The following is a 15,036-nucleotide window of genomic DNA, read 5'->3' as shown; positions in this document are numbered from 1 at the left end:
TGGGAAGCATCACATCTGGCACCCGGTCACTCAGCACTGGCGCCCCCCAGGGGTGTGTTCTCTCCCCACTGCTATTCTCCCTCTACACCAATGACTGCACCTCAGGGGACCCCTCTGTGAAACTCCTGAAGTTTGCAGATGACACCACCGTCATCGGTCTCATCCGGGACGGGGACGAGTCTGCCTTCAGACGGGAGGTGGAACAGCTGGCTCTTTGGTGCAGTCAGAACCACCTGGAACTGAACCCGTTCAAGACCGTGGAGATGACAGTGGACTTCAGAAGAAATCCCCCACCCCACTCCCCCCCCTTACCATTTTAAATAGGGAATTGGCTACCGTGGACTCCTTCAGGTTCTTGGGATCCACGATCTCACAGGACCTGAAGTGGACCTCCCACATAGACTCAACCAGGAAAAAGGCACAGCAGAGGATGTACTTCCTGCGTCAGCTGAGGAAGTTCAACCTGCCCCAGGAGCTGCTGATCATGTTCTACACCTCCATCATTCAGTCTGTTCTGTGCACCTCCATCACTGTCTGGTTTGGATCTTCAACCAAACTAGACAGACACAGACTACAAAGGATAGTCAGGACTGTAGAAAAGATCATTGGTGTTGATCTGCCCTCCATCCAAGACTTATACCTGTCCAGGGTCAGGAAACGGGCAGGTAGCATCACTGCAGACCCCTCCCACCCTGCACACAATCTGTTTAAACTCCTCCCCTCTGGCAGACGCTACAGATCACTGTACGCCAAAACAACCCGCCATAAAAACAGTTTCTTCCCCCAGGCTGTCACTGTGATCAACACTAAACAGTCAAAGAGTGTCAGTCCTGTTTCTGTGAAAAAACCCTGGAACCAAACATAACAACCTTGGATCAATCTGACACTGAGAATGTTCATGGACATACCTTTAATTTAAATGTTCTACTGCACTACTTATCAATGCTCTACTGCACTATTTTCCTTTTATTATTATATTTTATTATTATCTTTCTTTTCTATTATTTTCCTTCTTTTATCTTATTTTTTAATTTTTATTTTGTATCTATTTAATTATTTTTTATAGTATTATTATTATTATTATCATCTTGTTATTTGCACATTCTAGTCTAACTACTGTTTATATTTATACTTATGTTTATACTTATTATCATCTTTTCTAGCTGATTGTTTATTGTTGAAAAATTTTTGTTTTCACTATTGGAGAGAGCACAGTTGACCGAGTCAAATTCCTCGTGTGTACAACATACACTTGGCGAATAAAGATGATTCTGATTCTGATAGTGGCTCTCACACTCACTAGATCTCGGCCTCCTTCCTTATGGCTCGCGTACAGTCTCAGGGTGCTGGATTTGGGGTGGAACCCTACATGCATGGTTAGGAGCTTTTGTGTCTTAACATCTGTGGTCTGTATCTCATCCTTTGGCCAGCTTATTATTCCTGCAGGGTATCTGATTACTGGCAGGGCGTAGCTGTTTATTGACCGGGATATATACAGTATATATATATATATATATATATATATGTGCAAAATACAATTGTCATTTCTAGTTCAGTTTAGTTGAACTAAATGTATATTTTAGGGAAAGTATAGAAAAACTAGATAGTGTGTGGTTTTAATTAAAAAAAAAAAAAAAAAATTTATTTAAACATTTCAAAAATCTATTTTATTTTTCTGAAATATCAGGCAACCCCCTCACATGGGGTCTCAACCCCAGGGTTGGAAAAACACTGATTTAGTGGAGCCTGAATACATAGATTTATTTATGTAGTTTTTATCATATCCGGTTACTTTGTTTCTCTCTCTCTAGTGCCGTTGCGTACTACTCATGGTACACGTACCCCCTTTTGAGAAGCACTGCATTAGACACAAATTTGAGTGCTCTCCCACTGAATCATTCTGATCTGTCATTTTGTCACATACACCCTCATCATGGCAACAACATGGATAAATGTTGTCAGAGAAAGAGAGCGCTGCAGCAGCCTGGATACAGTAACAATCAGCCAGTTTATAATAAAAACAAACAATAAACAGAATAAAGTTGTCAAATCACCACATTGGGATATTCCATATTCGTATCCGTATTCTGACTCACAGTTTAGACTCGCTGTGATCATTCCACAGTAGTTCACGGTAAGAACAGATGTAGCGCAATATCAGTCTGGTTCCAGTAAAAACTGACCATAAAACGCTGTAAATGGACCGATATGCAGATGTGGAGCAGTGAGGAGGAGACTTAGTGTGGAGATGGAAACTCATCAGTTGAAACACAGAAATCTCTGTTAAACCAATCATCAGCCCTCCTAACTGCCCATTCTGATTGGCCGAGTTGCCTGAAGGACATCGTCATCAGCCAATAGAGGTGACAAGTAACAAAGAACAAATACTAAAAATTACTCTACTTAAGTACTTTCTTCTTGTATCTGTACTTTACTTAAAGCGGACATATCATGGTTTTAAATCCTTTCTTTTTACATATAAATCATACAGTTGTGGTCTATATAAAGCAGAACTGCAATGCTTGGGTCTGAATTCCTCATTATTATAGCTCCACCCCTTTTCTACCCCTTTTCTGATGTGCTTCTAAGAGCAACTCGTTTTGGTGCGGTCTCTTTAAATGCAAATGAGACACTTCATACCCCGCCCCCTCTCCAGGTTCAACTCCACCCTGCTCGGCCATTTTTGTAGTTTGATAGAAGAGATATGGCTATGTAGCGGCGCAGAAAAAGTTTATTCACACGTTATTTACACAATGTCAACAACGTTAGACTTGTCCATCCAGCCTTACATGTTCCAGCCAGAGTCTGACCCAGTGGAGCGAGATGAAAATGAAGATGATGAACCTGCAGAACCCTAACAAGTGAGCTAACACAAGCACCGAGCTAACGCTAGCGCCAAGCTAACGTCACAAAATGCATTTTAATCCAGTCTTTTCGGAAACAAAAACGGCAAAATGAAATGACTAATGAAAACTTTAGACTTAAATTAAATCACGTAGGCCATATCATCAAGGATCTAAAACGAGCACACAGCGCTAACATATGAAGACGGTGCAACTGCTAATGCTAACAAAACAATGACAGGGACGTCTTATCATCACACTTTTTAGCATTATTTACAGCTTACCGAAGTGCTCTGTTCATCGTCTCCAAAGATAGAAGGAATTGAACCCTCAATCAGACAAAGTCTTTCTGTAAATCCTTCTTTATACTGGTGGAGGTTGATGAAGCAGTCATCATTGAAGTGTTTCACACACACAAAAATGACCTTACCCACAGATGTGGTACATTTCTATAAAAAATAAAACTCAACCAGACACTTTGAAAAGGTTCTGATGCTGGGAGACGGTGTAATGAAGTGTGTGGGTTACTACATCCAACAACCCAACATTTTGACTTATCCTCTCGTAACTTCTGCATCCTGGAGCTTGGACTACAAAATAAAAGCGAGAAATAAAAATGGCGGATTGCTCGAAGTGTTGGGCCTGGAGTCGATGTCCTAATTTGGCAGTTCTGCTGCAAATACTGTGACGTTATTGTTCAAAAAACGTAATAGAGAATAGAAAAATCGAAACAGATTGAAAAATATGACCAAAACAGAATATAAAGATATCAACGGAGCACCTGAAGAGACTAATTTGAACTTTTCTGTACTTCTAAACACTCTAAATATACAACAAAATGCATTTAAGGGCTAAAAAAGTGGATTTAGCATGATATGTCCCCTTTAAAGGCACACTAACTTTTGGCCACTAGGGGCAGTAGACCTGTAACTTTCACGTCAAGCTCTCCTAGTGGCCACAAGCGCCGCAGCACTGTCACAAAAATCAATAGTCAGTCAGGCCAGCCTCCCTTGTCTTTTGATTGTGTATGCAGACAGTAGTTGACCTGTAACTTCGGGAAAAGAATTGGGAGGGCTGGGTCGATCGGGCTGGGGTGCGAAGTGGGGCAAAGCTCGCACAGCAGCCGCCACCCACCGCTCGCCACGTTGGTGGCACTCCCCCACTCTCTGGCCTCGCCACCATCAACGGCCCCCTTCACCGGAGGTCGGCACGGCAGCCGGGGTCGGGCAGACGGGGGACGGGCAACCCGGCGTGCGCAGGGTGGTGTAAGGCACCGGGCAGAAGGCAGGTCGGCGGAGGGGTCCGGGTCTCGGCGGCTTTTTTTATCCTCCACAGAAGCAGTTTTAAACGTTTTGCTGGCCTCGGCCATGACCAGGAGTCAAACAGGTGGAAAAATACTAGCAAAAGCCTTTTAGCCCAATGAGTATATCCGAGCCTGTGGTCACGTGACTGCCGTAACGTGATACGTTCTCCAGGTCACATGACCTGGCCAAAGACGATCCATCTCTCCAAACTTACATGGTCGGTATTTCAAGAGGGAAGCCCCAATCGGAACATTGATACTGTCATGCACTGTATATTGGCCTGAGGAATCATTTAAAATAACTCATATGGGTCAACTCTTTAGGTCAAAAAGTCTGCAGTGTGCCTTCAAATATCTACTTTCTACTCCTTACATTTTAAAAATGAGCTCATTGCTTTTAAGACCTTTGAAAATGATGCCAATACATAAAAAGGTGCAGGCAGGTCCCTTCGTTTTATGGTTAACATTTTCAAGTTTGAAAAAATGTCAAACTCAAAGCTGCTCTGGGTTTATTGAGCATTTGCATTTTTTTCTTGACACGTTTTATTAACCTCAGCTAAGCACAAAGTGCAGAGCGGAAGGTTATGTTTTATCCTGCGTTTGTCTGTGAGCAAGAAAACTTCAAAAGTGATGAAAAAATTTGGATGAAATTGTCAGTAAATGTTGATAATGGGACAATGAACAGGTGATTACATTTTGGTGATGTTCTGGCTTACCAAAAATGAGAAAATAGGAGCTGTGCCTGGGCCTGCTCTCCTTCCACCTTAAAGCACTGTGCTGATCAGCTGTCTCCAGTGTTCACAGACATTTTTAACACCTCACTGGAGACATGCACCGTACCAGCCTGTTTTAAGGCCTCCACCATCGTTCCTGTCCCTAAAAAGCTGAGGATCACAGGACTTAATGACTACAGACCCGTCGCTCTGACATCTGTGGTCATGAAGTCCTTTGAACGCCTCATGCTCTCCCACATCAAGGACATCACTGACCCCCACCTGGACCCCCTGCAGTTAGCCTACAGATCCAACAGGTCTGTAGACGATGCTGTAAACCTGGCTCTCCACTTCATCCTCCAGCACCTGGACTCCCCAGGCTCCTACGCCAGGATCCTGTTTGTGGACTTCAGCTCTGCTTTCAACACTATAATCCCAGCTCTCCTTCAGGACAAGCTTTCCCAGCTGAACGTGCCAGACTCCACCTGCAGGTGGATCACAGACTTCCTGTCTGACAGGAAGCAGCACGTGAAGCTGGGAAAAACCATCTCTGATCCCCGGACCATCAGCACTGGATCTCCTCAGGGCTGTGTTCTTTCTCCTCTGATCTTCTCCCTGTACAACAACAGCTGCACCTCCTCTCACCAGTCAGTCAAACTCCTGAAGTTTGCAGACGACACGACCATCATCGGTCTCATCTCTGATGGAGACGAGTCTGACTACAGGTGGGAGACAGACCGGCTGGTGTCCTGGTGCAGCCAGAACAACCTGGAGCTCAACGCTTTAAAGATAGTGGAGATGATAGCAGACTTCAGGAAGAACCCAGCCCCCCTCACCCCCCTCACCCTGGGAGACTCTACAGTGAGCTCTGTGGAGTACTTCTGCTTCCTGGGGACCATCATCACTCAGGACCTCAAGTGGGAGCTGAACATCAGCTCCCTCATCAAAAAAGCTCAGCAGAGGATGTACTTCCTGCGGCAGCTGAAGAAGTTCAGTCTGCCAACAAAGATGATGGTGAACTTCTACAGCTCCATCATCCAGTCCATCCTCTGCTCCTCCATCACCATCTGGTATGCTGCAGCTACGGCCAAGGACAAGGCCAGACTGCAGCGTATCATCCACTCAGTAGAGAAGATCATCGGCTGCAATCTGTCCTCCCTCCCGGAACTTCATGCCTACAGGATTCTGAGGCGTGCAGGAAAGATTGTGGCTGACTCCTCCCACCCCGGTCATAAACTGTTTCAATCTCTCCCTTCTGGAAGGAGGTTTAGGTCCATCAGGACCAGAACCTCCAGACACAAAAACAGCTTCTTTCCCTCTGCCACCATCCACATGAACACACCTCCAGTCACCCACTGAACACCCCCCCCCCACCACCACCCAATCACCACCTCCATGATGACATTATCTGCTGCACTGTATATATATATATATATATATATATATATATATATATATATATATATATATATATATATATATATATATATTTATCCTATTTATCCTTTATTCTCTATCTATCCTTTATTTATCATTATTATTATTATTGTTGCTGGGTTGTTTCTTTGTTCTTTGTTTTTCTTTGTTGTTTGTTTTGTGCACCAACTACCAAGACAAATTCCTTGTACTGTCCTAAAAACTGTACTTGGCCATTAAAACATTTCTGATTCTGATTTAAGCACAGTGGCTTATGGTAATGTAGTAGTGGTCGGGAGTGCATTGTGTGTATGACCCGTCTGGTACTTGTGCTGGACTTGACGGAGGTCTTCACTCTCCGAATGCTCCAGTTTACTAATGTTATCTATAATGAGTGCTAAATTCTCCATGTGTTCAAATCTAACAGATTTACCTTGTTTCCATTGTTATGGCAATAATTATTTTAGTCATCATATCATCAAATGTGTGTTCATGTGTACAATTTGTCATGTGTTTATACACGATGACTGTATTATTCGCTGTACTTTTGAAAAGAGACGTTGCTCCTTTGCTGAGTCATGTTAAATTAGCAGTACAGACAGTATTCACAGTGCCAGCAAAAACCAGTCTTTGCTCAAGGTCTCAACAAAACTCTGATAAGCAGAGCTCTGTAGAGGCAGTCATTTTCCATCAAAAATCCTTCCTTCCTTCACACCCTTCCTCTTCATTAGCTATAAAATATATTGCTTTACTCTTTCAGGGTTCAGAACGTCACCCCTTTTCAGGAAGAGGGTCGTTGTATTTATCCTTTATGTTTTCCTTTATTAAATATGTTTTTTTTAATACATTCCCGTCTCAGCGTGGACTTGATCAATGCAGAGCAACTGTTGTGGGTCTAAATCAGAAACAGCCCTCGTCCCCTCGTCCCCTTTCAAAAAAGGCTCTTGACATCCACTCATAGAATATCCTGTCAAATTACAGCCCGATTCAACGAGCATTAACGTACGAGTAATCATTTGAAAAATGGGGCCCCAGGCGCTCCCGTGACACGTACGGGGTAATGGGCCCCATTTATATATTAGTATGTGCCAATGATTCTGTATCACCAACCATCGTAATATTTGACTCAGAAATAAATGATGAAATCAATCTCCGAGCGTCGATACGTACACATCCATAGACTATAACTACCAAATTTCAGCCTGATCCATTCACAAATAATAGAAGAGTCGCGGTTTTAAGTAGTGTACACAACAAAAAGAAGAAGAAGGTGGTGAGTGGCGTTTTGAGTCCAGTAGGCCCGGCCTAACAACCCTGTCTAATTATTGAAGGGCCTTTATTTTACTTAGTAGCATGTACTTTTTCACTTTTACTCAAGTAAGGGAGCAACGTCAATACTTTTACCAGAGTCATTTTTTATTCAAGTATCTATACTTTTACTTGAGTACTGAAGACGAGTACTTTTGCCACCATCAGCCAATAGGGTGTAGCCTATTTGGTGACACAGCCTTTGTCTGGATTTTTCTTAGAAAATGATTAAATGGTTGGAATGTGGCCAATACAGCAGCGTGTTAGCCTAGTAATGACGGTACCTGTGCTCGGTGGTTCTTCTCTCTGATCAGGAACCTCATGTATCTGCTGCCGTTGTCAGGGACCATGTGACCAATCACAGAGCTCAGAGCATCACACAGACACTGCACATCTCCACCAATCACTGCCTCATTTACTGAGCTCACCCACAGCAGCTCTGAGGACAACCAATCACATGTCAGCACAGAGTCCATCACAGGCCTGGTGTTTGTTTGTTTGTACTCACGCTGCAAATCCTCCTCTGCCCATTGGTTGATCCTGTTGATTCCTTCCTGCAGTTGATTCCAGGTCAGCCAGGCCCCGCCCCTTTGCTTTCTTTCACCAATCAGATGCTTGAAGTATCTGATCAACATTAGGGAAATCATTGGTTGTTCTGTTGCCATGGAGATTGGAGTGTTTGTTACCTGTCCATCAGGGCTGGGTTGACATCAGAGAGTCCTGCTAAGGGACTGACCAATGAGGACTGGAACTGTAGCAGAAGCCCCACCCCTAGGGCCTGATTGATGTGAGTGACAGCTGTCAGCATCTCCATGGCAACAAACAGCTGATCATGCTGTAGCTCCCCCTGTAGGACAGCACACAGGGTTTCCCCCAGGAAACTTACTTAAGAATTTAAGAAATTAAATGATATACACCATCACTAGAATCTGCTTCAGTAATAACATTTACACATTAAAAAAACTACAATAGCTGCTGAATCAAAGAGCTCATGGGCTGATATTTTATGAAAGATGTTTGTACATTTGGGTCACTCCATTAGTGTTATTATATATAATTCATTTATTTCCTAAAAAAAAAAACAACAACATGAAAAGCAAAAATAACTACAATAGTGTTTTGATTGCTGCCGAATCTAGTTTATTAAATATCTGATAATGAGCTACATAAAGTTATGGTTGGTAAATATCTCACTAATTTACTATAATTAAACCAGATCAGACTTGATGATTTAATCATTCATTACTGAGAGTATTACTAATTGGATATTCTGGTGTAATAATCACAACATTTACATTACTGTCTAATGGGACCAGCTTTGTCTGTGAATACAGTACACTGACTAAAATGAAATATCTATTATGAAAATAAATAATAGCTTTCATGTTTTTCATGTTTTAGGCTGTCAATCACTGAAGCCTCTGAGTTTCCTGGTTTTACACCTTGTTAGTCAGGTATGAACCCAGCAGGTCTCTCAGATCTATGGACACAGGTCAGATAATGGAGCCCAGAGCTTACAGTAACCATGGTGATGCTGCTTTTAGTTGTTATGCTGCAAAGAAGTGGAACAAACTGCCATCAGAGCTGAAGTCAGCATCCAATGTTAACATTTTTAGATCAAAGTTAAAGGAACTTTTTTTCTCTACTGCATATGATTGAGAGAGAGATTTTTGGTCATGTTGTTGATGTCATGATGATTTTACTGATGATTTTAATTGATTTTACTGATGATTTTAATTGATTTTACTGATAATTTTAAATGTTCTTATTGATTTTAAACAATTGAATGTTTTATCATGTAAAGCACATTGAGTTGTAGGGATGTAACGATTAATCGTAAGGCAGTTAAAAATCGATTCATAGGTATCACGGTTGATATCGAATTTCTGAAAATTGAATCGCAGTACTTTTTTAACCAGCAGAGGGCGCTATCCACAAGTGTAGGCGGCGGGCGGAGTCTGCTAATACTTTCTTTCTGGCCACCTTCTACTCTTAAATATGTTAATAAATGATTCATTACCCCTTTAGCACCGAAAGAATATCTGTAATATTACTTGAATATCTGTAAAAGTCATGTTTTTCTATTAGCTCTGTCTGCTAGCATAGCTTCTCTTCTTCACTGCAAGATATCTGCATGCCAACTGATCACTGTGTTACCAGCGCCCTCTGCTGGTCCAAACAAATATGACGTCAATCAGTGCAATCACGGTTTTTTTTTTTTAAAGTCCAATTGTTAAGGCACAAAATACATTTTCAGTTGCACTTTTTTTTTAAAAAAAAGAACTATTATGCAGTTTTGCATTGTTTATTATAGAACAGAATTTAAATAGGCTTCATTTTCATTTCTATTATTCCTTTATTTATTTCATTCAAGATTTATTTTTAGTTAAATTGCATTGTTTTGAATTGTTTACCAAGGAATTCTTTTGACAATGAAAAATAAAAGGAAAATAATACAGTATTTTCTAGTTTTTTCCCAAAAAAAAAATTTGTCTACAGTCCCATTTTGTAAAATAAATCGTGAGAGAATCGTATCGTGAACCCAGTATCGTGAATCGAATCGTATCGGGAGTTGAGTGAATCGTTACATCCCTATTGAGTTGCCTTGTGTATGAAATGCGCTATACAAATAAATTTGCCTTGCCTTGCCTTGAACATATAAAATATCCAGTAAGAGCGCTGAGCTCCCGGTAAGAGTGCAAAAAAAGCCTGGCGGCTCACCAGGCCTATAAAGCATTGGGGGAAACCCTGTACTGAACACAGGTCAGGTGACCACAGGTAGAGGCAGCATTGGGGTAAATTGAAGTAATTGAAAACATATACTTGTTACTGATAAATGTAATTGACTCCAACCCTGGGTAGAGGTCAGGTGACCACAGGTGAAGGTCAGGTGACTCACCTGTTGAGAGGCATCCTGCAGCAGCTGCAGCTCCTGATGGTAGAACCTGTGAGCACCTGCAACAACCTCCATCAGCTCGAGGTCAGAGGTCATCAGGCACCTCAGTGTCACATCGGGGTCGTCATCACGCAGTGCAGCATTCAGGGCGTGAAGGGCTGAACGCACTGACACACACACACAGATACACGTTAACACACTTACACACACACTTCAGGTGATCACGCTATGATGACCCACTTCCTGTGACTCTCTTAGCTTCCTGGTTACCGAGGGCGACGCCCCTCTGTAGATCAGCAGAGCACAGGACCTGAGGTCAGCAGAAGGTCAGAGGTCAGAACCAGACCCTACATGTTAGTACGCACACGGACACACACACACACACCTGTGCTCCGCCCCTGCTCTGCTCCATCAGCTGATGCAGGTAAAAACACCTGTTGTCCTCACACACATCAGTGAGACACAAACATGGCAGCAGCAGCGCACACAGCAGAGCATCTTCATCCTCAGCCTCAACAGCCTGGTCCACCTGAGCCAGGGCGTGGCTCACTGAGCAAACAACCAATAGCAGTGACTCAGGACACCTTCAGTCAGCCAATCAGCAAGCAGAGCTGCTCTCCTTACCTGCTGCCTGCTCTGCTGACAGCTCATTGGTCAGAATCCCTCCAATCTGATTAAAGGCTGGCATCTGAATCCCATATTTATCCAACTCTGCCTCAGTGTGTGTGATCTGCTCATCTACACACACACACAGTCACGCACGCGCACACGCACACACACACACACAGTGTGAGCACATATTAATCAGACAGTAACTGACACTCACTGACTCACCTGTGAACTGAACCTTTCCATAAAGATCCTGAATCTGTGGAGCCAGACCCAGTCTGTACAAATACAGACTGACAACAGACACACAGTTAGTGACTGGAAAGATACGCACACTGTGACTTTGTTCACACTGTATTTTATGGTTGAACACGTACAGACAGACAGGTATAAACACGTATAGTTACAGACACGTACAGTTACAAGCCGGTACAGGTACAGACCATAACTGTCAAGTTTCCTGTTTTGGCCGTGAAACTCCCATATTTTATTCCTCTTTCCCGTCATCTTCCCGTATTATTATTTTCCCGTAAATATCCCGTATTTTAATGTAATAATAATTAAAAGATGTCTTACTAAACTGAACGCTGTCACTAGCCTCACGAGAACTTCCACCTGAAATGACCTGAGTGACAGTTCTCGCGAGATTAGTGCTGACATCAGCAACAAACCCAGAAATAACTCAGAACAGAGATGATGAATGAAGACGTTCTGGTGATAAAAACTAAGAACTGGTGTAAATATGTTATAAAATATAACAGAGTTTATCTTCATAAAGACCATCAGGATGTGACACAGTTACACGTTCTGTTAGATTAATAACTGATATTTTAACGTCTACCACAGCAGAAGGAACCACGTAAGTCACCATGAAAAATCATCCAATCACAAGCTCCACAAATATACACTGTTTATAAAGTGTTAAATAATGTAAAGTCTGTAATAAATGTGTTTAATAAGTCATTAGTGAATACCAGAGAACCACATGAGTGAGTATGAGAAATTATAATAAAATATAATATATAATAAAATGTTAATGTCTAACTTAAAGACAAACAACGTTAAATTAACAGTAAATATACGTGTTGATTTGTTTATAAACTGTAAGTATATTAAATAAACACATGTGCTTCATAAACACATTTATGTTTTTATTTAGGCTGTTTTATAATTTAGGAATTAGGGCTGGACGATATATCGAGATTCAAGATGCATCGAGTTTTCTATTTTGGTGATATAGAAAACTATAATATTTCATATATCTTATTATGAATCAAAATACTAGTTTTAAGAGTCACTGCTTTTACTTCTCAGAACAACATGTAAAGCTCAGTTAGATGATTAATAAGTGTCACATATTGACACATACATACTGTTTGTTAATAAATGAGCCTGTGTAGCATTTTGTGGCAAATTTAACCCAGAATTGTTTTTCTGGTCAAACTTTAATTAATAAAATTATCTAGATTTATATCATATTTCACCATTTTGATAAAATATATTGAGATATGAGTTTTGGTCCATATCACCAGCTCTAGTAGGAATGTTTACAGCATTTTAATGTTAATAAAGGTCATCTTACCAGATTATAATCACATTATTGTATTTAATAAGTGGTTGATAAGTGGGTATTTTAGATTTATTGTACACCTACTGTATATTAAAATATAAGAGATGCTGGAGCTTGGTTGGGGGTGGGACGACTGGTAGTGGGCGCCAGAAACTTTCCCTTATTTTCAAATCTAAAACTTGACAGTTATGCTACAGACAGGTACAGATACTATGAAGGTAGATATGTTGCAAAATGTGAGAGCTTGTAGAATGTGAGCTTGTGTATAAAAAATCCACACGTGAAATAATTTTAATGTCACAAATGATGGGAAAAAATGTATAGACTGATATTTACACATAAGGTTACAGCTGCAAACTTGTAATCCAACATTTATTCACATGTTTTTTAATTACTTGCGTAAATGATGGTTTACAACCACAACTCTCCAGTTACAACTTCTACAATCTACCGCTACAGATGCACAAACTACTGCTTAAGTTTTACAACACATTTTGTGAGACGTCTGTAGCAAAACTGATTCATGCTCTTAGAAATGGCCCCTCCCCTCCCTGCTCCCCCATGTGTGGGATTGACCAATCAGAAGCGAGTATTTGGAGACAGTGGGCTGTGTCATTTTAGCGCAGCAGCTGGTGATATTTGACAGAAACAATTGTTCTTCACTTACAGCTACAGACAGACAAGTACAGGTACAGACACAGGTAGACAGACAGACAGGTACAGACCTGAGAGCATGAAGACAGTAAATGACTCTGGGCATGTTCTTCTTATCGTAGACGTCTGTGGTCTCTGGGTGGAAAATCTGTTAACAAATGATAACAAGTGTTGCAATGACAACAAACACCAACAACAACTGAGGTGATCAGCTGATGAGTGCTGTCCAATCAGAGAGCAGACCGACCAAAGGGAATCCCAGCATCGTCATGGCCGCCCTCCAATGGTTGATGTTGTCAGTGTGTCGAAAGTCAAGGCCGGCCGCCTAGCAACAATGTTACACAGCAGCAATGTCACACAGCAACAACGTTACACAGCAACAACGCTACACAACAAAAATGTTACACAGCAACAATGTCACACAAAACGACATTACACAACAACAACGTTACACAGCAACAATGACACAAAAACAATGTTACACAGCAACAATGACACAAAAACAATGTTACACAGCAACAATGACAAAAACAACATTACACAGCAACAATGTCACAAAAACGACATTACACAACAACAAAAAACGTTACACAGCAACAATGTCACACACAAAACCGACATTACACAACAACAAAAACAATGTTACACAGCAACAATGTCACACACAAAACCGACGTTACACAGCAACAATGTCACAATGACAATGTTACACAGCAACAACGTTACACAGCAACAATGTCACAAAGCGACATTAAACAGCAACAACTTTACACAGCAACAATGACAAAAACAATGTTACACAGCAACAATGTTACACAGCAACAATGTCACAAAAATGACATTACACAACAACAACGTTACACAGCAACAATGACACAAAAACAATGTTACACAGCAACAATGTCACACAAAAACAACGTTACACAGCAACAATGACACAAAAACAATATTACACAGCAACAATGTCACACAAAAACGACGTTACACAGCAACAACGTCACACAGCAACAATGACTCAAAAATGTTACACAGCAACAATGTCACACAAAAACAACATTACACAGCAACAATGTCACACAGCAACAATGACTCAAAAACAACGTTACACAGCAACAGTGTCACACAAAAACGACATTACACAACAACGTTACGCAGCAACAATGACTCAAAAACAACATTACACAGCAACAATGTCACACAAAAACCACATTACACAACGTTACACAAAAACAACGTTACAACAATGTTACACAGCAACAATGTGACACGGCAACGTTACACGGCAACAATGTCATAGCAACAATGTTACAAAGCAACTTTAAACAGCAACAATGTCACACAAAAACGACGTTAAACAGCAACGACATCACACAGCAAAAACGTCAAACTGCCACAACTTTACACAACAACAATTTTACACAGCTACAACAGTACAGAGCAACATTACACAGCAACAAAGTTACACAGCCACAACGTCACACAAAAACATCACAGCAACAACGTGACACAGCCACAACCTTACAAAGCATCAACATTACACAAAAAAATTGTTACACAACAACAATGTTATTAGGGGTGTGAAAAAAATTAAATTTCACAATATATCGCGATTTTTGGGGAGCCGATTTTAAATCAATTTTATTTATGTTTTTAAATCTATTTTTTTTCTGATATTTAATCAATATTTTTCACATTTTCGTGGATGTGTGTTTTCTACTGCTGGA

The 15,036-nt window shown here is 41.1% G+C and overlaps 1 protein-coding gene across 2 annotated transcripts in view; it reads right to left on the bottom strand.

The window, feature by feature from the left end:
- LOC114459835 (ras GTPase-activating-like protein IQGAP3) overlaps window positions 1–13,734 on the bottom strand; it is a 36,993-nt gene extending 23,259 nt beyond the window's left edge. For both annotated transcript variants that reach the window (XM_028441989.1, XM_028441990.1), the window contains exons 1-10: window positions 13,560–13,734; window positions 13,384–13,460; window positions 11,314–11,381; window positions 11,104–11,217; window positions 10,865–11,028; window positions 10,720–10,789; window positions 10,483–10,646; window positions 8,270–8,430; window positions 8,092–8,207; window positions 7,868–8,022 (exon numbers count right to left, since the gene is read on the bottom strand). In XM_028441989.1, coding sequence (XP_028297790.1) covers window positions 7,868–8,022; window positions 8,092–8,207; window positions 8,270–8,430; window positions 10,483–10,646; window positions 10,720–10,789; window positions 10,865–11,028; window positions 11,104–11,217; window positions 11,314–11,381; window positions 13,384–13,460; window positions 13,560–13,583 — 1,113 coding nt within the window. In that variant the 5' untranslated portion in view covers window positions 13,584–13,734. The remainder of the gene's footprint in view (window positions 1–7,867; window positions 8,023–8,091; window positions 8,208–8,269; window positions 8,431–10,482; window positions 10,647–10,719; window positions 10,790–10,864; window positions 11,029–11,103; window positions 11,218–11,313; window positions 11,382–13,383; window positions 13,461–13,559) is intronic.
- Between the last annotated feature and the right edge of the window lie 1,302 nt (window positions 13,735–15,036).

This window comes from Gouania willdenowi, unplaced genomic scaffold, assembly GCF_900634775.1.
Source record: "Gouania willdenowi unplaced genomic scaffold, fGouWil2.1 scaffold_355_arrow_ctg1, whole genome shotgun sequence".
NCBI classification, from domain to species: Eukaryota; Metazoa; Chordata; class Actinopteri; order Blenniiformes; family Gobiesocidae; genus Gouania; species Gouania willdenowi.
This window is presented reverse-complemented; position numbering and strand designations above follow the sequence as displayed.